Source organism: Macaca nemestrina, chromosome 8 (genome assembly GCF_043159975.1).
Source record: "Macaca nemestrina isolate mMacNem1 chromosome 8, mMacNem.hap1, whole genome shotgun sequence".
Classification (NCBI taxonomy): domain Eukaryota; kingdom Metazoa; phylum Chordata; class Mammalia; order Primates; family Cercopithecidae; genus Macaca; species Macaca nemestrina.
Window position 1 is genome coordinate 32,474,512 of NC_092132.1, and position 25,795 is coordinate 32,500,306.

The 25,795-nt window shown below is 30.2% G+C and overlaps 1 protein-coding gene and 1 long non-coding RNA gene across 7 annotated transcripts in view; one reads left to right on the plus strand and one right to left on the minus strand.

Moving 5' to 3' along the window:
• Nucleotides 1–25,795, plus strand: part of LOC105475960 (CUB and Sushi multiple domains 3) — a 1,218,758-nt gene that overhangs the window by 488,413 nt on the left and 704,550 nt on the right. For 3 of the 6 annotated variants that reach the window (XM_011731490.2, XM_071067897.1, XM_011731491.3), the window contains exon 7: nucleotides 7,376–7,687. The exons of the other annotated variants lie outside the window; for them this stretch is intronic. In XM_011731490.2, coding sequence (XP_011729792.2) covers nucleotides 7,376–7,687 — 312 coding nt within the window. The remainder of the gene's footprint in view (nucleotides 1–7,375; nucleotides 7,688–25,795) is intronic. 6 annotated transcript variants of the gene reach the window in all.
• Nucleotides 1–25,795, minus strand: part of LOC139355777 (uncharacterized) — a 122,835-nt gene that overhangs the window by 11,151 nt on the left and 85,889 nt on the right. The window lies entirely within an intron of this gene.

The following is a 25,795-nucleotide window of genomic DNA, read 5'->3' on the forward strand; positions in this document are numbered from 1 at the left end:
GGTGGGCTATACTTAATTCTTAAGAACATCTTTTAACACCATTGAGGTACACAGACAGAAAGATGTGGGGGGTAAGGATAGTTTCTTGGTTCCCATTAAATCATATCACATATATAAAAGCAATCTTCTATATATTTTAGGCAGTAAAGAACATCTACAATTAATGAAAAATGATGACACTTCCTTAGGCCCCAAACTTAAAGGCCAGGCACTATGGAAGAAAACAAAGGATAAACAGGGATACATTCAGGTAATGAAGATAGCTGTGACCCAGGGATATGATGAGTACGTTAGGATAAAGACCACTCTTATTTTTTCTTTCAATCATTATTGGTATAAAAGGTAACCCCATCCACATATTTTCTTTACTTTTCTCTATTCTCTTTCAAAATAAACAAATACTATCATTGTAAAATACAGGTTTTGTGTTTTTGGAAAGAATATTGGGAGATAGAAGAAACAGATAGGAGAAATGATACTCTCATTTTAGAAAACATAAATGAAGAATTAATTTCTATGTGTCGGATGTTTCTTCCTCTTTTTCATACCTCTATTCTAGCACAGGAAATATAAAAGTATGTTATAAATGTGTTTTGCATTATTTGGGTGTATCTAAACAGATCAAATTCTTTACTTATGTTTATATCCTGAAAAATAAATTTTACCATCAATAAATATTAATTAAATACAAAAGTTTGTATTATTCAGAAAGAAGATACTATATTTAGACATTTTTACTAATTTATTCTCTCCTCACATACTTATCAAATATTCAGTTGGAAATAGGGGATAAACCTGTGTAAGACATGCTCTCTGCTTTCAAATGATATTAATAAGGCAAGGATTGTCAGAGAAAACAAGGCTATGAAAATGAGGTGCTCCTGACATGACATCTTGAAATAAAATATTCTTCCATGAGAGCTGCCAGCTGTTCCACAAGATTTTACGTGGAAATAAATGAAACAAGTGTGTGTGAAGCTTCATTTTGTTTGTTTAGGGGAATCCCAGAACGACAAATGCTTTTACTCTAGTTAAGAGATGACAGGTGTCTCAACAAAGAGATCTAAAAATTCAGGATTCTGGTTGATAGTTGTACAAAGATGTAGAGGGACATCCTGTTCTTTTCTCTTCTTATTGTGAAATGTAACAATGATGCCATGAATCTTCTTTTAAAACCTAGGTCTTCAACATTTATTGACATTTTTGTGACTTTATAAGACTATTATACTCAGTTACACAAAAATAATTCAGTTTGTATTGTGTGAAATTTATTTCTGCAAGTGGTGTGTGATTGTGTGGATTTGCATATCTAAATTTAAAAATGACACCTATGATGCACTGCTACATGTCAGAGAAACTCCCAAAATGCATAAAAAATTAAAGTGATACTACTCTGAACTTTAATTCTACAAATTTGTCTTAATCAACTGGGTGAAGCAAGAAGTGATCTTTTGAGAGAAAGATACTATCTTCAAGATTCTTAAACTCTGTATTTAAAATAGCTTTTCCCTAGCGCACTCTTACTATATTTTTTGTACTAAGAAATGAGATGTCTATCCATGCTCCTTCTTAGGGCAAAACTGTGATATTTAATATAGCATTCATACATTTATGTGTGTGTATTGTTTTGCCATGGTTGACCAAAACTGTAGTCTCCTTAAGTCTTTCTAAAAGTTTTGATATTTCCATATTTCATTTAAAAAGGTATTTATGGTTGCTTGGCATGTGTGTTTATTAAAATTTCTAGCAATTCATAATTTGAGATCCTTATCTTGCATATAAACATTGTGGGATAGTGTATAATTCGTTAATATTTGTTTTACAATCATTAATTTAGTCACAAAGTGATTTTAGTAGATGTACCATGACATTTACTGACAAATTTTACTATCATCAGTTTCAGATTTAATTGCAAATATTTATTTATTCATTCATTTTGCATATTATATCATCAAGGCCACTTGTATATGATAAATGACAGCAAATCCAAATGCAAAATTTAATACTGGTTTCCTGTTTAATGATTATAAACTTGAATAAAATATATAACATAAAAATAAACATATATCAATATGTCAGTAAATTCAGAAAGGTTATATGTATTTAAACTCAATTATATTTTTAAATTAGTATTTACCCATTTATTTATCCTTAATCTTAGAAAATCTGTTACATGAATTACTGAATTTTTTCTTACATCACTAAGATGAACTTCTTTTTACTTTAACCTCTCAGAAATCTGGGCACAAGTGACAGCCAATTTTGCATTGTCATTTCATAGTTTAATTGCTGTAGTTTTTTTCTTAGATATGCCTCTTACAATCTAGACTATATTGTATTATTGAGTAATATATTTTAAGATTTTAATCTTATGAAGTTTCAACATAAATACAGCTTTTGATTTGAGATCAAATTTTGTAAGACCAATGTAGATATATATTTTTTGAAAATTATAAACTAGTTCTTTTCCGGGATTCACTTAAAATTCTCCTAGTCAGAAAGATAATTTTATACTTAATAACAATTAATCAAAGGTAAAACATTTCTATTTCTCCTACAGTTTTAAGGGCTACTTCCAGTTAATCCATCTCTTTTCTAAATTCCATATTCATAGTTTGCACCCATCTACCAGTTTAAACTATTGAATACTAGGGTAGCCAGATTTTAAAATACTGAAATTAACACTTTTTAAAATGCAAAATATTTCAATTATTTTCGCAGCTAGCATATGCTTAATGAAAACTGTGAATTTTTAAAAATGTAACAAATCAGAGCTTTGTTTCACTTTATACCCTCATATTCAATTAGTTTACAAGTGTCCTCATTTATTGGTATGTTTTCCTATAAGTTTCACAGAGGTCATATTAAAGAAAAGAAGAAAAAATATAACAAACATTGAATTACATATGCTAATGACTATCCAGATGATGGCTTGAATCAAATTAGTCATAGTACTTAGACTTTATGTTGGTGTTATTTGTGTATACATAGTTTTTATTTTGGATGTTTTAATGTTAAACATTTATGGCATTTTACTTTATTACATATCACAATGTCACAAAATTATTACTATTTTGTTAAATTTCCATTCAAATGTTTCATATGAAACACTAAAATTAAAGGAACAGAATATATTAAACTAATTTACATACAGTAATGTACTAAATATAAGTACCTAGAAACTTCTTTGAATATGCAGTTATTTTTACATGTTCTTATATATTTTGGGTCATCCACGCATATCTCTAGCAATATATTCTGCTTTTTATTTTGGTAATGAGTTAGAAAATAATTACAAAGAAACAACATAAAATTGTAAAACTATAGGACAAAAAATTTAATCAAAATTTCATCAAAGTTCAAATTCTATCATGAGGTATTATTTGGTACATATTTTGTTAAAATTAATAACTTTCAAATAATTTTTGAAAACACATAATAAAGTTTCAAATTTCACATTGTAGCATTACTATTAAATAAAATTTCCAACTTACATGTGTAACGTGATTTTCCATCATCATAATTTCAAAGATGACATCTAGTTATGACATAGTGAAGCATGTTTATATATGTAAATCATTTTTATTTTATTTTTGTTAGTTCAGGAATGTTTTGTTAAATAGTATTATTAAAATTATATTTCAGGTATGTTTTCATATTGTGAACATCTTATTTTTAAATTTTTCTCAAGTAACTTAATGACAGGATAATCTAATTGTGATAAACTACACCTTCTATATATCATTTGATGTCAAATGAAGAATGAGCTTTCTGAATGTACATTTTCTGCCTTTGAGTTTTATGTCTTGTAATATATACATTTAACTGTGCTATCAGACAATGCTTACATAATTGTATAGCATACTTAATTTTTTTCATAAATGAAAGTAAAATATCATTTTAACATTAGATAGCTATGTGTATATTTAATATTGAATTATTGCTATACATAATTCTAAGGCTTTTTCCAGCATTGGCAATTACTTAATAAAATAGTTGTGTACGCAAAAATTTTGAGTAATTTAAAACTGTTAAGTGGTGAATTTTGACAATTTAAAAGTCCGTGTTTCATACACACCAATTTAAAATATTACCAATATCAGTATTTCAAATCGTTTATATTAAAATAAAATGGTAAATGCAATATATGACATAACTTTATGGTAATGGATGACTTTATTACCTTAAAAAGGAAATCAGTGTTATTTCTTTATAGTTCCACTGTATGTATCAAGCACATCTAACTAAGTTTAGATGCATTTATACTTTCTGTAAGCATGAGATATATCCCCTTTTAATTCTACACAATTTTGAATATTCTACGTAAATCTATTTTATACTAACAGACTAAACTTTTGTTTGGGAAATAATAACAAAAATTTTGAAGTAATTATTACTTATGCAACTTAATGTTCAGATTCCACACTTTTTCAAAGTGATGTTTTTGAAAGTTAAAACCAAAATTTTATGTTTCCCCTGCTTTGAAATTGCTCTTCATTCTTGTCACTGCTTGAAATGTGACTTTTGCATGGCAAAAATTATAATCATATTCCATTTGTGAAATGTATCTTTTTATTATTGCTAATTTGATTTTAGTCCTATTGAATTCATTCTTTATTTATTATTTCGTCTGATAAATGTTTCTCGAGCATCTACTATGTGCCAGGCAATGTTCTAGGAGCTAGGGATTCATCAGTGAAATCAATATACAAAAATTTTAGCCTTCAGGAAGCTTGCATCCCAGTATGGTGTGGAAATAATATGAACACACTATATAAGTAAAACATAAGAACTGTTTAGTAAAATACCTGGTTGGAATACATATCTGGTTAGATTATGATTATTAAATAAATTCTGAGGTTTAATGCTTTATTTCAGCCTTAAACACTGTCCTGCATTTAGGTTAAGGGAATACTACAGAATCATCATCACTGTTGGTGGGAAGTATAGCTCTTATGCTAAATATTTTAAGATTGGAACTGCTAGAAAACCCTGGGTCTAGACATTACCAAAGACCAGTTCTAATTCCAAAATTTGGTCTGGAACTGTGTTTATCCCCTGAAGTCTTCAAGAAAGTGGGTGTCTGGATTTGGTCTGCAGGTCTTGAGTGATTAGAGAAGCAGCCTAAGCCCCCTACGCCTGTTCATAAGGATTATCTCAGATTTATTGACTCAAATTCAAGAGATTATTTGAGATTAATCATAAAGAATCTGATGGAATATGATAATTTAATCCATCCCTTTAGTAAAGGTAGGCATGCTCAGACATGTGACATAGTATAAATTCCATTATTTCTCATAAATTTATCTTATAATTACCAACATATGTTTATAGTTAATAGTTTCTTTTATTAAAATTAAACCTGAAAGTTGGGAAATTATGATGAGTTTATAAAAATATTAAAGTATTAGTTTTTACTCTGACTTCACATTCCTCTCAAAAATAAAAGGCTCAATTAAACTCTCTAGGTGAATAATATGGATCAAGTTTCATAGTAATGAGCACATGAGCTCATCGTGATGTATGTATGAAACTGTGCATCACAAATGTGCAGTTTACCATGAGTTCAATTACTGTATTTTAATAGTGCAAGCATAGTTATTGCTTAACTATGCGATTAAAAATTATTATCAAATATTAACTGACTAAATATTGAGTCTGATTTATATAACCAGTGTGAACTTCGTAGATTCTGATCTATGAAATAGGTTATTCACAAAACAACTTGGATAAATACTGAATAGAAGCTTTCTGATTCATGCTTAAAAACATATTAAAATATTTAAAATAATTTGATAATCATCATACCTTATTTACTTTTGGCTCTTTCAAAATACAATAATCACTTAGTACTTCTGAATTTCTACATCAAATTCAGATATGATGACTCAACCTGGAAGAATTAGGGGCGGAAATGGGCTTTTCTGTTTGCCTATGCATGAGGGACTCCAGGTTTGACTTCCTTTCTTCCTTTTTGAATTTAAGGCAGAAAGCAGAATTATTAGTGCTACTAATCACCTGCCTACAGCAGAAGAGGAAAAAAAAAAAAAGAAAGGCAGAGTATTCTCAAACCATATTGACACTGCTTTTATTTACTCTTTCAGAATGGTTAAAATATCCCTATGCATTTTTATCTAAAATAGCTAATTAAACATTGGTAACAGAATTTTGAAATGTTGAGAAGAAAAATGTATAAAAACATATACCACTCATTGGCTTTAGAAAATATTCAGAAGTTTTCCAACCGGGATCTGACTATGATTCCTAATTAGTAGCTGCAACTCCAAAATTCAGTAAGTTTTGTTGTTGCTGTTGTTGCTGTTAAGGACTTTAGTTGTCAAGGTCCTTTTAAATATACCCCCATTCTATTTTATGCTTCTTTTATAAAGTTACTTTTTTCATTATATAAGTATTATGAACCACTAAGAACAACCTTAAAAAAAAAAAGTAAAATGAAAAAGCAAACCCTAGTTTGACACTTTGAATACACACTTTTAAATTATTAAAAAATCTTTAATTAGAATAAAAATGTGGTAATATTATATACACATGCACATATATATACACTATGGAATGCTTATGAGATATTTAGAAATTCCCAACCAATAGTTACAACTAGTGTGTATGAATTAAAGTTCCATGATGTTTACTAATAGTTAATTTTCAACCACTTCTAAATTAAATAATTTGCTTAATTTTATTTAGTTCAGAATTGGTTAAACTAAAACATTATGTAAAAATAGTAAAACTTATTAACTGATTTTTAAAAACTCAGTAAATTCTAAGGTACTTAGAGAGCTCACGACAAATGAGGTTAAGAAAGACATTGTCATATAGTGGTTATTTTAGTGTCTCATTTTTTCCCATCATTTGTTTTCATTTTGGCTTTGATTTTAAATTCTCTTTTCTTCACTTGCTTGTCTTAAAATACAAAATTTTGATGTTTTTCCCAGAATTTCTGAAGAGATATGGCAGACTATTCAAAGCATACTTTTGAGAAAAGTGTGGTTACCTAGTTACCCATTCCATCAAAACCTGACACTTGCCAGGCATTTGTTGCTGAAATTCATCTGTAGATTTTTTTAGAAGATTGATTCAGGGCCACATAAAGGGTTTATTCTTTTACCTGCTCCCTTCAATGTATTACAGTTAAAATGTGGTGTATTTTGTGTGTATATCTATCCATAGAATGGTTGATACAAACAAACCAACAGATCTAGTGTGCTTCACAATTTACTGGCGTGTTTGTGTTTTGCCTCTTCATGTTGATTATCCTTAAGGTAATAGAAGAGAATATGACTGATTAAACTTATCAGAAAAAATAAACAAAATTTAAAAAGAAAAAGTTAGCATCTAGTGCTACTGTGTCCCACAGGTTCTTCTACATTGACCCACACTACCTCCACTGGTGAGTTAGAGGAGCATAACAGGACTACCACTGGTGCTCTTGCTGTTGCTAGCACACCTGCAGATGTTACTGTATCCAGTGTTACAGCTGTCACCATCCATAGACTTTCCGAGGAACAGCGAGTGCAAGTTACAAGTCTCAGAAATTCAGGTCTGGACCCCAACACGTCCAAGGACGGGCTCTCTCCTCATCAAGCAGATACACAAAGTACCAGGAGAAGACCAAGACATGCTGAACAGATAGAAAGAACTAAAGAGCTTGCAGTTGTTACTCATAGAGGTATTGGATGTTATTTTACTTGTGCCCATTTAGTTACAGCCAAAGCTATATTTTGGTAATGATTCTAATTAGAGAATGAGTGGGAAGAGAGCCAAGATGTAGAAAGCAAAAGAAAAAGTTTGCAGTAGCTGAAAAATATGGATAGTAACACCGAAAACTGGAATAATTTGAAAGCATAGAAATTGAAATTTAAAAATAAGTCAAAGTCAATGCAAATGTTGGAGAGGGAGGGGGAAAAATTTGAACAGACATAATTCATAAACAGGACAGTAAAAACAAATACAAAATACCTATTATTATTCCATACCAGTTATGATGTTCATGAAACAGGAAAATAAAGTAGCCAGTTTTGATTAGTAAGTGCATATATTTACCCATAGATGATTTATCCCATGTAGTAATTTTTGGCGTTTGCATGATATTTTTATGTTATGCAAATGTTAGTTAGTACTTGAGAATATGTACAGTTTGATTGGGAAACATAGAAACGCTATGTCTGGTGATCATTTTACATAGCTTATTCTTTGCTTGACCCGTATGATTGCATTGAAAGATTTCCATTTTGAAAAGGTAACAGCTATTCATTGATATTATGGCTCCAAAATTTAAGTAGTCTTTAAGTGTCAAATTTATTTTTAGAGAAAAATGACATAAAACCACATCATACATTGGTAATTTTCTACTCAATTAATATAAGCCTACCTTTTATAAAATAAAGAAGTCTAGAAAACACGTTTTTCTGTTTCTTGGTGGCAAGTGTCATAGAGAAGTTTAGGAAAAAAATTCAATATAGTGTAAAAGAATAAAAGGTCTTTAATTATATCAATATATGTATCAGTAAGAACATTAATTGAACATATTTCATGTATAAAATATCTGCTACATTTCAAAGATATCAAAATATTTTCTCTAAACTGACTATGGTTTTTGTAGTGTGATTAGGAATGGTTTATACAGACCATGATTTAAGTAATGGGGAGCCATTCAATACTTAGAGCACAAGAAGGATAGAAATCAAGACATCTTTACATACATTAATTGAAAATCATACAAAAATATCTCAGAAGTTTGTTTCCATTAGAATTTGTACTGAAAGTACTTACTTTGATTCTCTTTAACGAGACACATTCTAAAATGAATTTTTAACTGGTAATAGTCTTCTCAAAAAGATTAAATCAATATCACCTTGATTCCGTATTCACTTTCCTATTATAAATATTCATTCATAAGAATATAGGGACCGTGTTAAAATTTTGATTTGCACAATCAAGTAAACAGTTTTTGTCTTATTACTAGAAAATTTAAGTAGGTAAAATTATATTAAAATGTTAAAAACTATTTTTTCATTCTCTTTGGAAAACTTCACGAGCTAATATTGGTAGGCTACCTGGAAATTATTATTACCCATCATATAGAAGGAGGATAATTTCTGACATAAGTTTATCGTAAAACCAACTAATAATACTATTTCTGCTTTAGCCAAAGTTTGCCATCAAGTGGTGTGAGACACTTTGTGGTTAAAAATTAAAATTTTATATAACTTGGAAAAATAATTCAGACTGAAAATAGAAAAGGTGATAGTCAACTATTAAATTAAATTAAATAATTTTAAAATGGTTCCATATAAAATTTTTAAGTTTCTTCAAGTAAATTTTAATTAAGCATCAAGAGTACTTCCTGGGTAGATTCCAAATCAGTGCTCAAACTTTCCCCGTTGTTATCATAAGCTCCTAGCGCTGTTTGAGAGATTGATACCTGTTTTACCTTTCCCCATATTCTTTACAAAATGGTGATTTTGAATTTAATATGCATTCAGTGATGCTATGTACCTTGGAAATGTATTCCTCATTTATTTTTTAAATTAGATGTAAAACATTATATGGAACACATTTTTAATGTATTCATCATTGTTGACAGTGACTTAAATTGTTACACTTTTATCACCTATCTCTTTTAATTCAAATTGGTTCTTCTGTTTCTTCTTCTCACTACTATTTCAGTGATTTTGGTTTGCTACTTATCTATTACACTCTAGACACAATCTCTTAGTATTATGGGCAAAAATATCAGTGTTAACAGTAGAGGAAACCTATTATTCTATTGCTTAGGGTTTACTAAAGTTCTCAAAATATAGCTATGCCCTTAGTTATGAAACTATCTTCTAAGACTTGATTACCAGCAGTTCCAAATTTCTAAACTGGAAATGGCTGACATCAAACCAGTATTATTTTGAAAATAATAATTTTGGCTCAGACACAATGACTAAAATCTTTACTCAGTACCAGATTCTGTTCTAGAGGAAATAAAGATAAATAATGCATGACCCGTTCCTGCAGGACACTGCAATAGAGTCGAGGACATAGAGAAACCCATTCTAGTTGTACAAGATAGATTTTGTAAAATGAATTCTGATCAAAGTACTAAAGAAGTTATAGTGTGTATGCAGAGAGTGAGCCTTTTAAGTTACTTTTTCAATAAGTTGGTAAACAACCCAAAACTATTTTTTTTAGATATTTCAGAAAAAAAAAATTGTACTCCTCTAATCTATTATCCACAATGTAGTTAAAATGAACTTTTATAAATAAAAATCCAGTCATCTAACTCGACTCTTTTAAAGCTTTCAGTGATTTCTCAATGCCTTTAAGAGTAAAGTAGAGACTTGGTGAGGACCCACAGGAAACTACATGATCTGGGTTTTTTCCATATTTCCAAATTCATCTCATGTAACTCTCACAATCACTCTATTATTTTGCAAAACACAATTTATTTTAATTAGTCAAACACTATTCTTTTCTCCCTAAAGGTACTCTGAGAAGCTAATCCTTGTTCCTTTTAACCACATAATTCTAATTTCCTTTCCAAGATGTAGCTTAAATTGTTACCTCTAGGAAGGTTAGGTATTCTTCTTATAACTTGCCATTGTTATAAAAGGCATTTGTAATCATCAGCCCTATAACTTTTCCTGTAATATTTAAACTGTCTGAGAACAAGGAATGGATGCGTTTTATTCATGCTGCATTTTCAGTACTTAGTACAGTTTCTGACCAATAGATATTTTTAAAAAATAGTTGTCAAACTAATGAATAAGTATTTACAATTTCACTTGCTAGAAAATTCACTTAAATTAAAGGCTTGAAATTACCTTCTTCAAAATAATGAAATCTCTACATATTTCAGTGTTAAAGGTAACTACATTTTGTCACAGTTATGCCAGCTTTTTAAAAATAAAGGCAACAATATCGTCATTAATCCATAATAATATATTACTTTTATTGTATTAGTAGTTCAAAATTCACAAAATGGAACTGGATATAAAGGCTTTGCTTATAGCCCCTGAACAATTATAAAATCAAAATAATTTTATAATTAACCATTAGAAAATTATAAAGTCAAAAATGTCCTATGAAAAATATTCTAATGGATATTATTTTGCTAAAGTTAATTACAGTGTAAAACAGAAATATAAGAGATTACTATAGCATAGGTCCATTCGATGTCTGCAAGTTCATGCTATTTTGCAGTATATAATAATTTAATATTTCTAATTTTTTAATTCACATTACAGTTAAACTTTCAGTTTTAAAATGTCTTTTGATCATTAATGGTTCCCAATTTATCTGTTTTTATAAACTGGGGCATATATTAATAATTGACATCAATATTATTATAAACACATAGAAAACATGGATTAGACACAGTATTTTGTACTTCATGTGTATAGAGTCAATCACTATAACTATTTTATTTAAATAACAACTGTAAAATTAATGAATAATCTGGAAAAACTTGAAATATTTCTCAAATGTATTTTCAGTTCTTTATAGGGTACCATTCCAATTAATTTTCCTATTGTATTATAGTTAAAACATCAATAATTTAAATTATCTTAATTTTTTAAGGTTCTACTTTTTCTCAGTAACAGAAAATTATTTCCAGTCTCCTCCATTTGAAGATTCTTTGTACATTGAGATAAAAAGAAGCAAAAGAGAAAGAAAATAAATAATGTTGGTTTAGATCTCTTAAAAATGCATATTAACACCACACCACACTTTGCTGTATATGTGTCCAATAGTCCTCAAAATGAGAATTTAATATTTATTGACTGAATTTTAGTCCACCTTTGCCAACTACTATGTGTGAGAGTTTGTTCAGGTCAAATGAACAATTATACCTCAATTTTTATATTTGCAAAGTAGTTTTTGTAGTATCATAATATTACATCAGGGTTATTATAAGCATTAAACATAGTAATGATCGGAAGTGCCTTAAAGTCTTAGGTATTTTCTCCCAATGGAAAGATTAAAAAAAAAATGCTTACTATCAACTTTGAGTTTTGGTCAAAGAACTAGGCTGAGACTATACTTTGCTCCTTGTTAGCTTTATGATCTTGAGCAGTAAGTTCAATTCCCAAAGTCACAACTCTAGCTAAGAACACCTGCATCATAGGATGGTTGTTATTTTCATTTTATTCACAAAATACGTATTGACTCTTGTGATGTGCATGACATTGTACTGGATAGCAGGTATATGAGAATGAACAATACAATCTATGCCATAGAACAGTCTACATAACTTTAAATAAAAAGAATAATCACAAATTTATTATGAGAAACAGTTGCATAGCAGCACTTTTAGAATGTTACTGAATTACAGTAGAGGGACTAACAAGCTCTAAATATGAATCAAAGAGCGCTGCTCAGAGAATATTTGAACTAATTATTGAGAGATGAGGCCAGGCGTGGTGGCTCACGCCTGTAATCTCAACACTTTGGGAGGCCAGGGTGGGTGGATCACGAGGTCAGGAGATCGAGACCACCCTGGCTAACACGGTGAAACCCCGTCTCTAATAAAAATACAAAAAAATTAGCTGGGTGTGGTGGCGGGCGCCTGTAGTCTCAGCTACTCAGGAGGCTGAGGCAGGAGAATGGCGTGAACCCGGGAGGCAGAGCTTCCAGTGAGCCGAGATCCGGCCACTGCACTTCAGCCTGGGCGACAGAGCGAGACTCCGTCTCAAAAAAAAAAAAAAAAAAAAAGGAAGAAAAATGAATAAATATTTGAAACTAGTAGATTATATTTATGTTACTAAGACTCATTGAAAATGGTTTGAGTGGGTATTTAGGCAGAATAGCCTGTAACAAAAATAAATAAATTGTTTACATTTGAAGGAAGATACACATTAAGATAAGTAAGCTTAAAAATAATTGACTTTTTATTTACAAAATATCCAGATGTTTAAAATTAGATAACATATATCTAGTGACATTTGTAAATTCATCAGAATAATTTGCTGCCTTAGCTATAAGATCTCTTTTGATATCATTTAATATTTAACTTAAAAATCTTTTTCAATAATCCCTAAACTCTAAAGCTTGATTTTATAGACTTAAGGAATTTACCTAACGTTGACTTGAAAATAGCAAGACCTATGTAATGATATGATTTTAGAAATGATAAGTAAATATTCTTGTGTTTCCAGAATTATCTATTTTAGAATTAGATGGGAACTTACAGATCATATAGTACAATATCATTATTTTGTAGAGAAAATTATGGCCTGGCAGAGACCGTATAAAAATCCAGTCTTAGACTAGTATTGATAGTCCTAGACTAGTATTGATTCATTCAAGATTCATTTAGTGTCTGATATGTGGTCTTTCACTAAGTGATGTTAAAGTTGAAATAACATAGATTATAAGCACAATTGGGTATCTTGTCTCAAGGAGTTATTTGTCATATTTTATTATGTTAAATAATAATTAAGATGTGTTTAATCCACCCTATTTTACTTTAGCATTGCTTTTCTTGGAGACTTAGTAGAATTATATTTCTACTATTATTTTTTCAATATGTGGACAAGTTCTGTCAGCTGTTAAAGAACAGTCTTGATAGTTGCTGTTTTTAAGTACAAAATTTGGATATATTCTTCTGGGAATGTTTTCATATACACATATAATAATTATTAATTATTTTTATTGGACTTCCCAATGGGAATTTAACTTAGATAACTACAACATCTTACAGAATTAAATGTGTGTTATGGGGCTTTTATAGACATTACTACTGTTTGTTTTGACATAGTATACTCAGTTATGCCACAGTACATTTAATGCTAATGACCATATCAGTGGAATATTACTTTGATTAATAAAGTTACATGAAATTATGTTGAATTGAGATTGAATATGATATAGACTTTTCTCCTCCAAAACTAGAGCCTAAAAGAAACTCTAACAGTTTTTAAATAAGTACATTATCTATTATTCTTAAGTTTAAGGTAAGAACAGTTAATTCAGCATAAAACATTTATTTTAGGTGACCACTTTTAATCCAAAGAAGCAGCAATTTTTTATTATTACTATAATTTATATTGTTTTCAAGTAAGCTCATCTGAATATTTATAAGGCTCAACAAAAATAAGAAAACAGCAAATGATTATACACATTTAATATTCACATTAAATTGCCAGTTTATGTCAGAAGTTAAGATTACTATGTAACAAATTTGATTCAATAACTGGTGTAACACTCTTCTACCTCAAAAACTGCATTGTGTGAAAGCAGCAATTTTTAGGTGCCTATTACGTGTTCATCACTAATAGGCTATATTATTATGCATAAAATATATTTTAAGTGTTTTCAAGTGTTTGCAAGAAACTTACACTATTTTCAAATATTCTATTAAGACTTTTATAAAGTATAAATTTCTAAATCTAAAACATGTTGTTTTTAAAATCTTAATAATCATTATAACAATGAGGGAATTAGTTTATGAGTAGTCATGTAAATATATTTTTATGGATACTAATGTATGCTCAGCAAGTAATCAGTTATCAGGGTTTTATTGTACATCTTATCTTTCACTAAGCATGTGATGAATTCAAAATTATGTTGTATAGTCTCTATTCCCAAAGGAAAAGTTTGGAGATTAGATTATAGAGAAAAATTATAGGTCAATTATAAGAGAAAGAATTACCACAAAACAAGTATGGCATGTGAGGAAGGATGAGGTAAAACTGGCTTCAAATGCTTGATATGTTGTTCTGTGTAAGAGAGATTAAATCTGTCCTCTGGCATAGGTTGTAAAATTTAGTGTATGGAACCATAAGACAGTGCAAAGCAGTTTATTATAAAGAAGACTGATCTAACATTCAGGTTTTTTTTTTTTTTTTCAAATATAAATTGTGTTCTACTGGAAGCAGTGAATTCTCAAAGTCATTCAAGCATAGATTGTAATGGACAAAGTGGGTATTTAAAAATGACTAAAGCATCAAAGAGTATCTTAATAATATGATTGTTACTGTCCCTTTTAATCCTAAAAGTCTATGACTCTATAGAGAGATATTATGTATTAATTAATGTATTTGCCATCACTTTATATTCCCTACTGGTGTTGAGCTGACATGTACTTATTTTAATGATTATTTATAGCCAATGTGAAAACAAACACAGAAGTGGCCAATGCTACCATCAAGGAATTTAGAGATTAGCAATGTACTTATCTCATTAAATGTGAAATCAGTCACATGTACATTTTTTTTTTTTTCTGTGCCCAATGCCCACATTTGTGCCTTAAATTTGAAAGCTTCTTTATTTGGAGGTCCAGTCCTAGCTGTTCTTTTAGGCAGTGTTATTTCTAACAACAGATGACAGTGCTATTCTTACTCTCTTCACCACCACATTCTACTATTTATTTATTCACTCATTTTTCTATATTCTTTCTTTTTTCTTTCTGTTTTTCTTTTTTCTCTTTATTTCTTTTCACATTTTTTTGTTCCATATTCTTTTCTTTTAATTTTTTTTCTCTCTCAAAATATCCACTGAGTGCCAAGCTGTCTTCCAATTGCTGGGTATACAGTATTGAACAAAACTTAGTAGACCCTGCTTTATTGAACTTATATTCAAGTGAGGAAGAAAAAGACAATAGACAAGTAAATAATTGTCTGATGGTAAGATAGATGGATTCCTACCTTAGTTTGGATGGTAAGGAAAGGCCTCTTTGGGGAGTTAAAATTTAAACTGAGACTTAAATAACAGAAAGGAGACAAAGACACTCTTGGAGTTATGCTTTGCAGTTTCTCAGAGAAGAAAGCACACCAGGAAAAGAAAACAGTTAGTTATAAAGAGCTTGAGTTGTAACTTGAGAAAAAGAAAACCCACTAATTCTGGTACTCAATGCGCCAGGAGGAGAGTAAGGTAGATGAGGTGGGAAATATAGGTAGGAAAAACACCGTTTGACTTTTAGGCCTTAAAAATGAGCTTTATTTTTATCTAAACCGTTGGTGGACTTTAGCAGGGAACATGTATTACCAAATGTAATTTTTAAAGGAGTCACTTTAGCATGAATTTAAAGAAGAAATTTCAAGTGAATAGCTGCAATCAGACAAAACAGTAAGATATACAGAAGTGCAAGTAACAGTTGATAGTTACGTGGAATATAGGTCTTATAGTATGCTTCTCAAATTTCATTGTGGACATTAATCATCTAGTAGTCTTGTTCAAATGCAGGTTGTGACTTGACGGAATTGGAGTTGGAGCTGAGATTTCGCATTTCTAACAGATCTCTAGGTTTGCTCACACATTAAGTAGCAAGAACTTAGATGAAGATGATCATCATGGAGAGAGAACAACATTTATCACACAGTCCCAACACTGTCTATTCCTCATAGGATTTTTGTTTTCCACTAGGATAAAAACAATGTTGACAGGCTATCTCGGATAATATAGTAAAAGCTAAACTTTAATTCCATAAGAGTGACTCAAATGGTGGGAAATTTATGACTGGAAGGGATATTTTAAGGCAGATGGATTTTCTGAATCAATATTAATGACAATAATTAGTTTTGGCAACCTTTAAGAATGGCTGAGCTATTGACATTCATTATGGTTTTACTGGAAAGATCAATAAAGGAATAGATGAATAAGAAAATCAATACCAAGTCAAATTTTAGCTCTAAATTTTAAATTTTACCCTAAATTCAATACTTTAAAATGGTTGTTTTTCAATGTATCAAATAACAAGAGAAAAAAACATCAGGGTTTAGTTTCTCTTTACTTAACATGTTTCAAATCCCTGAAAGGTTAATAGATGGAGGTAAAACAGTAAAAAAAAAAAAAAAAAAAAAAAAAAAAAAAAAAAAAAAAAAAAAATTAAATTTTAAAAAAGAAGAAAATAAAATAAAGAGAAAAAAGAAAAGTATGCAAAAGTTGATTGCCGAATCAAAAATTCTCAGGAGTTAATCTTTAAGCATTGTTTTCTTATTTTATATATATGGTGAAATTATATTTGTCTGCTTGAATTCCCAGGTCTTTATTTATAAGACTAACTAATGTACTTATTTTAATAGCATCTTTAAAGCATAACTAATAATAGACTCTAGAATTTATAACTTTAAAAAAATTATCTGGTTTTATAGAATTCTTATAGAATTACTTAATTTTATTCATTTTATTTATTTATTTTGGATGTGAGAACTTTGACATTGGTAAAGTGAATACATAAAACAGGGGAATATCAACATTTGGGGTGAAGAATTACATATAAATATTGATCATTGTATGCTTTATCAATATCTTGCCATACTTTTTGTTTACTTTTTCCATTGTTCTTTTGACTTTTCCCTAACTATGTTACTTAATGGAAAGTTGTGTTCAATGTTTATAACTATGGCTATTTAATAATACATGTTCAGAAATGTACCAGTTTATGATTTAAATACATATTTATTGAATAGCATCCTTATTTTCTATCCATTACCTTATTTCATCACATTTTTGAAATTGTCAAAGCAATGTCATTCATAACAGTGAATACGTTTTTATATTTTTAATTATTTTACATTTTGTTAAATAAGTTGTCTTTAAGAAGAAAGAAGAGAAAAAACAAAATGTTAGAATTTACTTGTTAACAGGTTTATGCACTTTTAAAATGTATTAGATAAAAGTACTCAGAATGTCTGAGGACTTGAATGACAATATTAAACAATGAAAGTTTATTTTATTCACAAATGGCAAATCTGCAAGTAACCATTTTAACATTTTTATCCAATGCTACCCTTCAAGCCATGCTTTTGAGTTAGTCCTATGTAAAGATTTTAAGAATGTCTGATCTCAATGTTCTTATTTCCTTTGAGTAGTACTTTAAGGAAACCTTTTTTTTTTTTTTTTCAGATTTTCAACCACTTTGTTTTGTTCACCTGTAACCATTGATCAGATATCTTGTCAGCTTATTATCATATGAACACACGATTTCTCATTTTTAATAGAATGAGCAAATAAGGAAAGATAATAATATGTGCTGAATTGATCAAAAGGGAAAGCTTAACTTTAAACATCAGAGATGAAACAGTTTTGCGTGTAGCTGATTTCCCCAAATGGTTACCAGAGCTTGTTTTACCTGTGAATGAGATGGTCACAGTGAATGTGACGTATGTGACTTTTAAATCTTTTTCTTTGTTAAAATATTTTGAAGGGGCTAGACTTTCTATTTGTGCTCAAAGCTGATGCCAAAGCAGACTCCTCTGCCTTTTGGAATATGAAGAAATGGTCCTATGTAGAGACATTTTTATCTTGTTCAGAATTATTTCAGGGCATTTTCACCCACTTTTGCAACAAGCTGCTTTCCTTGCATGTAGTTTTCTAGAGCATATGGTTACCCTGCTGTGCACAGAGTGAAACCGCACAACTAATCTTTACAATTTTAGGAAGAGCAGAACCTTCATATATGGCAAACAGCATGGTGTTAGGTTTAGGGTGCATTGCATAGGATATTTTTCTCTTCACAATTACATCATTTGTATTCTAAAGCATGGACTATTGCTTTTTACTGTTAATGCTTGATATTTCTTTATTTAAATTATTCTTCCAATGGTATTTTCTCATAATAGCAAATGAAACTAAAGTGACAGAAATTTATAGATTAATTTTATCCAGAGCCCAGAGATGTTAGAAATTTTTCATTGAGGAGGCTTATATTAAGGGAGGAAAAAAAAGCCTCATCAACTCTTCTGAACTTTCCCTTTAGAAACGAATGCAGCCAAAGATGATTTTACTAAAAGGACTAGATGATGATTTGAATTTCAACTGATTTGAAAAGCAGTTGGCTTTTGCTACACCTTTAAATTTATCTGTTCACACCTTTAAAACAAAGTATTATGAGGCTCCAGGCCATGGGGTTATACTTGGCACTATCATCAGATAAGTGATGTCTTCATTCAATATTAAATCCAGTTAGTAAAGCTTTTATGCCTTATTAAGGTAAACATATTTAGGGTCAAATATTGTCAATTACTTAAAATTTTATATTAAAATGAATAAATTAGGATAAGGTACACTAATTGCATCTATTTACGGTTTTCTAAGACACATACTTGAGAGAGTTATGATTGAATATATGGAATTATGTTATCTATAGTCAGGTGGTATAGATGATAGTATTGAAGTTTTAGAGTCAAATGAATGATATTTTATCAACATATTGATAACCTTGGGCAATTAATTTAGCTCTTCTCTGTTTCCACATCTTTTAAAAGAGGCAATAATTTTACATGGATATTTTGTGACTTCAATAAGACAGTACACATAGAGTGCCTAATGCTTTAGATGCATAGCCAGTAAGTGATATTGCCCCTTTCTGGATCATTTGCAGGAAGAAAATATACTCTGGCTGTATAAAAATCCTGTAAGTTAAAGATAAATGTGAACAAATTTATTTAAAAAAGATTAGCACAGAGTTTTAAATGTCTTAGGTAGCTCATTTCCTTAGGAAAAAAGAATACATAGTTTAATGAAATATTGATATGGAATACTGGATACAAGTATATACAGTTTGATTTAACACTATTCATATTGCTCTCATGTATAAGTTATACAAAAGTAAAGTGTAACATTCAACTCATCTCAGATTTCTATTAACTCCATATTTTTTCTTGACAGTTTTACTTTTAATAGAATTACTCTTCAATTTCAATACAGCCAACTCATTTAAATTTCTGTTTATCTACTCTATATTTGTGAATCTCTATGTCTCTTACAGACATAATTGCTAGAAAACAGCACAGTTGTGTTGTCTAGATTTTCAAAACATTTTCTAAGAAAAAACTGAGCAACCAATGGTAGGATGATGAGCAACAGCCAACAGTAATTCTACCTAGATATTATCCTTTGAACTACAATGGTGGTCATAAATTAAGAGATGATGTTGAATGCAGTATCTGAGATGTAGATTTCAATTACATCTCTAATAATTTCCATGTACCAGTGGTGTATTCATCAGAGTACATTTAGAAACAATAGAATGTTGCCTAATTTGAGGAAGTTTTACTTACAAAGGATTATTTCCAAATGAGTCAATGTAAAGAAACTACAAGGAACCATGTTGTAACCTATAGTAGCAGTAGCTGGGCTGTCATGATTCCCAACTTGTTGGGATAAAGAGAGTGAGATGTTGGACAAAGTCACTTATTGCAGCCTGGCATGAAAGGACAAATGCCCTTTAATTAGGAGTCCTAACAAACTCCAATAATTGCAATGGCAAGGAATCCTGTGGAATAAAAATTCTGATCTTACTTTCTTCCCTCCCTTCATCCTCCTGCTGGAATCCCCCAGAGGTTAAAGGAGTCTGTTGATAGAGTCTAGTGCTTCAAAAGTTTAAATGTTAAGAAGAATCACCTGGGGATCTTGTTAAACTGCAGATTCTAATTCAGTAGTTCTCAATGGTGCGCTATATTCTGCTTTTCTAACAAGCTCCCAGGTGACGCCAATGCTTCTAATGCAATGCCACAATTTATGTAGCAAGGATGTAGCCATTCAGATCAAACTTCTGGGCAGAGAACAAGGAGAATAGGGAGAATGGACCTGGAAAGGCAAATATAAAATATAGATGGGTATGATGAGTGTGTTGGCATTTTGAATAGCCATGAAATTAGCGATAAAACACTGCATTAGATACAACCATCAGAACCCATCTATGTTTATTTTAAACAGAATCTAGGCACTGATTAATATTTCTAGTGAACTTTAGTAAAATACAATGACCTGAAATCACAGGGATGACGGACTGTTGTTATTTATTAAAGCAATTCATTTTCTTCTTTTTTTATGTAATTTTTTCGTAAATTTATAAAATCATTCAATGCACTAATGAAATTCATAGTGGAAGAATATATGCCACTGTCCATAGTCTGAAGAAAGTCATTAACTTTGCTGTTTTTCAAAAAGTTGCTTCTTTCTTAATTAATCTAATTTTAGAAGGCATTATAGTATACATAAGTGATTTCTTACGTTAAGCGCAAAACAAATATTTAATGTAATAATATTTTACCATGAGTAAGAAAATATTAATGTTATCATTTTTCGGGTTACGATTTATAATCAAATTATCTATGATAAAATTAACTTTTGAAATGAAAATACAAATTAGAAACAAAACAAAACAGAAAATCACTTGTATTCTAGAGAACATAATATATCAAATAAAAAAGTCCCAAGAAAGTGCATAAATTAGTGGATATTAACTCTACAACCAAAAACAATTTAAAAACTTAATTTGAAGCTGTCAGAAAATAAAGATTAAAAACAATTAAATTAAGGGCAGACAGTTTTAAAGTGTTAAAAGTATCTGTGAACTATACCAATGGTAACTCTTCCCATATGGTGACTTTTATTTTGCCAATTATAAAAATCCCTAAAGAGAATATAAAAAATTCCACATTTTTCATATAATCCTGACATTTTACAGCATACCATAACTGTAAGACCTGTTACGCCAAGCATTGCGGGTGCATCTGCTGTTATCTGCATAAGTGTTATGGTTTCCTGAATTTGTTCCATTTCTAGGAAGAAAGAAAGCCCATATACAAGTTTTAGAGTCTTTATGCAACGATTAGTTACATGATTTTTTAGCCAGCTATGTAGTCTGTTCACAGTCTCCTAAGAATTAATAACTTTATCCAATCCTTAATTCCTATGAAAATTAACAAATTGGTTTTATTAAAACACAATGTCTCCCCTCCATACTCACCACTCTGTTTGGTTTTCCAAGTGAAAAATTTACACTTATTTCTTAGCCTAAAATGATTGAAAAATAAGATTCCAAAGATTTGGAAACTAGGTCAACCTCATTTCAACACTGAGACCTTGTAGCTTCAGGATCTTCTTTTGCAAAATAGAAAATGATCTTGTTAGTGGAGAATCTTGAAATATGTTAAATAAATATTCATATAATCAATATGATTGTATTTATATGGTTTTATACATTTCTACTAAATTTTCCATTTTGATCCAAGTTTTGGAGAGGTTTCTAACTTTGAATAGAAAAGTAAAATTTAAGTTAGAAATTCAGAGAACATAGATAATTTATTTTGTGTATCATCCCTACGTAGTGAAAAACACAAAATAGTTGAAAAATTTTTGGTGTATTGCATCATGAATCAGAATGGCTTCTGAGACTGACTAGACCTTAATATTATGAATGGTAAATAATGTTAGTACAAATAACTGACATTAAAGATTCTTGCTACATGTTGATTTCTAAATTTATTATCTAATTTAAGCACAATAGTAAAATTATGATCATATATTTTCTTTACCCTAAAAATTGAGCATCACATACATTTTATATTTACACATCATACATGAAAGAGTAAGTGATATGTACAAATGAGCATTGTGGCATAATTAGGAATTTAAGATTTAAAAAAATGTATTGGCTTTTCTGAACCATATTATTTATCTCTAACGGTTTTATAAATGGAGAGTATATTACGATTTTAAATAAATATAAAAATGAATATATACTATTTCCTAATAAACTTAACTAGTTCAATTCCATAATTTATGAATTTAAAAATATTTTAAATCTTGTGTATCCCTAGTATGTTTATCTCTACCAATCAATTTTTCTGTGCTTTAAGAACTATTTTTTAATTTTTCTTTTTTGTGTGCTTTTTAAAATACTTAGTTGTGCTACTACATTTCTCATCAAATTATAGCCATTGCTTTTCGTTATACAAAGTTTATCTTCATTTATTTTTAACATATTTTGAAATAAAATATTTTTCACAAAGATTCATGAGCTACTTAATATTATGCCACTGAGTTTTCTATTATATCTTCTTCCTATGTGACCCAGAAACCTTATCTAATTGTTGCAGGATACCTCTAGTTACTTTTTTAAAAATTATGCTACAGAAACATTTATAAGTCATATTACTTTCTCAGAAGTTTGTATTATTAATACAGTAGTAAACCTTATATGAAAGATGTTAAAGGAGATACTGCAGGAGTATTGTTTAGTTTTCAGTCTAGCAGCAGTATAGTTTCTTGATTTTTCTTTGTCTAAGGATTACATCAAAGAAGTCATCATTAGCAGTCTCTGTGATAAGTATGTTCTGAAAAGTGTTTTGTTAAGCTAGTACAGGATGTAGAAAAAGAAAGTGAAATTTTTGTACTTGTTGACATATAACATAGAGCCACTATTTACTTATAAACCAACAACAAAAAAGTCATCTTTATACAGTTAAATAATTTTATAACTCCCCTACACATTTAAATCTCTGAAATAGAACTGCTAATTCTGATGACATTAGTCTTTCTTTCTTCTCGCCCAAATTCTACTCCTAAATAGCTAAGAATTACATCTCTTAGAACTGAATAGCAAAGTTAGTCAACATGTCCCATGTCTTATAGACTCGGAACATAGGTCTGCTAACTCCTAATCCAGTAAGTGAAATGCCAAAAATAGCACACCGTGTTTTGACATTACTTTAACTTCCTAGTCAGTGACTGATTAGTCTTAGTACTCATGTAAATAAATGTACTGTCAATAGTGATATGTGTCACTTTCTCAAAATCAAATACACACACAGAGACATGTTAGTTATTTTCAATATCCAAAACATTAAAAGGAAATTATTTTATTAGTAGTATAGTTTATTAGTTTACTATAAAGTGAAAGATAAGATTATAATTAATAAATTCAAAATAAAAAGTGGGAAACGCACATCTAGGTATCATCAAACACAGTACAAAAGAAGAGGAGAAAGGCATGATTGTACATTTGAAAAGAAAGGTTAAAATGAAGCAAAAATAAACAAAAACATAAGCTACTAGTGACTTACTTGTTCATAATAAATTATTTTCCTTTTTAAAAGAATTATGATATGATTGAATTATAGATTTATAGTACAGCTACTGACACTTCCAAGATACTTTATTGTTAAAATAAATACTGCAAGTTTGGAAAAATAAAATAAATACAAGGTTAGAGTATTCCATTCATTTTACCTTCATTATTGTATTAGAATATAATCTAAGTGGAAAATGAGGAGGGCTTCAGAATGTTCTGAAAGCATTTAATAAATGCCACTGTCTTCTGTGAGAGCCCCATGCAAACATGAAAGCAAATTATTGCTAATTAAAACAATGTTCTGCTAACTAATACTAAACATGTCTGTTTCTTCTTTTTCAAAGATAAATGTTCTGCATTATCACATATTTTCACTATATATGCATAGCAAGGAAATAGAATAATATATTTCAGCTATGTAACTTTTGAAATTATGTAATGAGGGATTCAATTTTTAAAGGAACTTCAAGCCAGGAAATGTTTTATGACTTTAAGTTATAGAAGCTCAGTGATAAAAGGACCAATTAAAGGTTACCTTTTCCAAATCTCCAACTGATACTTAAATTTCCTTCTACTACATCTGTTTAATATGATCAATTTCCTAACATTAAAGGCCAATACCAACACTACATATACTACTTTCCAATCTGTCTTATCCCACCAATACCACATGTTCTCAAGTTACACTTAGAAAGTTTTTGTAACATAAAACATAATGACAAATGCCTGTTACACCATAGAAGTTGGTATTGGAAACAAAATCCAGCTATGATTTATATATGTGAATATATGGTTAATTTTTATAGTAGACATTTTAATTTAAATCTTTTCAAATAATGACTTTAGCTGATTAACATGAAAATTAGATGAGGTTTAAGTAAGACTCAATCAATATCATTTTCTTTTCGTAAGTTTTTAAATGCAATTTTGAATTTATATTGATCTTGAACCTGGAAGACGCCACGGTGATAATCCACTACATGACTTGAAACTAATACAGGTTACAAAACAAAGTGGTTTTGCTAGAGTCCAGGGCTTACAACTAAATAAAGAGGGATTTGATTGCTGGCCTAATATTCTTCCCTGCCAGGCCTTTCCTGTATTGTAAAATATTTCTATTACACTAAGCAAAAAAGTCAAACCGAAAATGTAATGAAAATTTTTAAAAATGATTGAAAATTGTTTAGCATATGAAAGAAAAGAAAATGAATTGTGCATATGCTTATCAATCTTGCATTTAATGCTTTCTAAAATTATTACAGCATACATAGTTTTTCTGTATTTCATCTTGAGATTTGCAAATGAAAATGCTTCATCTTGGGCGTTCATTTTTTAAAATTACTTTCTCCTTTCCTCCCATCGTAGTTCATGATCAATAAAGGGAATTCTCCCAACAAAATACCTTTAGTTAAAAGACTCAGAATTAACAATATCGTATATATTCATTCATGCACTCATACAAATATGACATGCACTTTGGGAGGCTGAGGCAGGTGGATCATTTGAAGTCAAGAGTTCGAGACCAGCGTGGCCAACATGGTGAAACCCTGTCTCTACTAAAATACAAAAATTATCTGGGCACGGTGGTGCGTGCCTGTAACCCCAACTACTTGTGCCTGTAGCAGGAGAATTGCTTGAACCTGGGAGGCGGAGGTTGCAGTGAGCCGATATCATGCCACTGCACTCCAGCCTGGGCAACAGAGCGAGACTCCTTCTCAAAAAACAAACAAACAAAAAACAGGACCCGGCGCGGCGGCTCATGCCGTTTTCCAGCACTTTGGGAGGCCAAGGCAGGCGGTTCACCTGACAGGAGTTTCAGACCAGCCTGGCCAACATGGCGAAATCCCGTCTCTACTAAAAGTACGAAAATTAGCCGGGTGTGGCACATGCCTGTAATACCAGCTACTCGGGGGGCTGAAGCAGGGGAACTGCCTGAATCCGGGGGATGGAGGTTCCAGTGAGCCGAGATCGCGCCACTGCACTCCA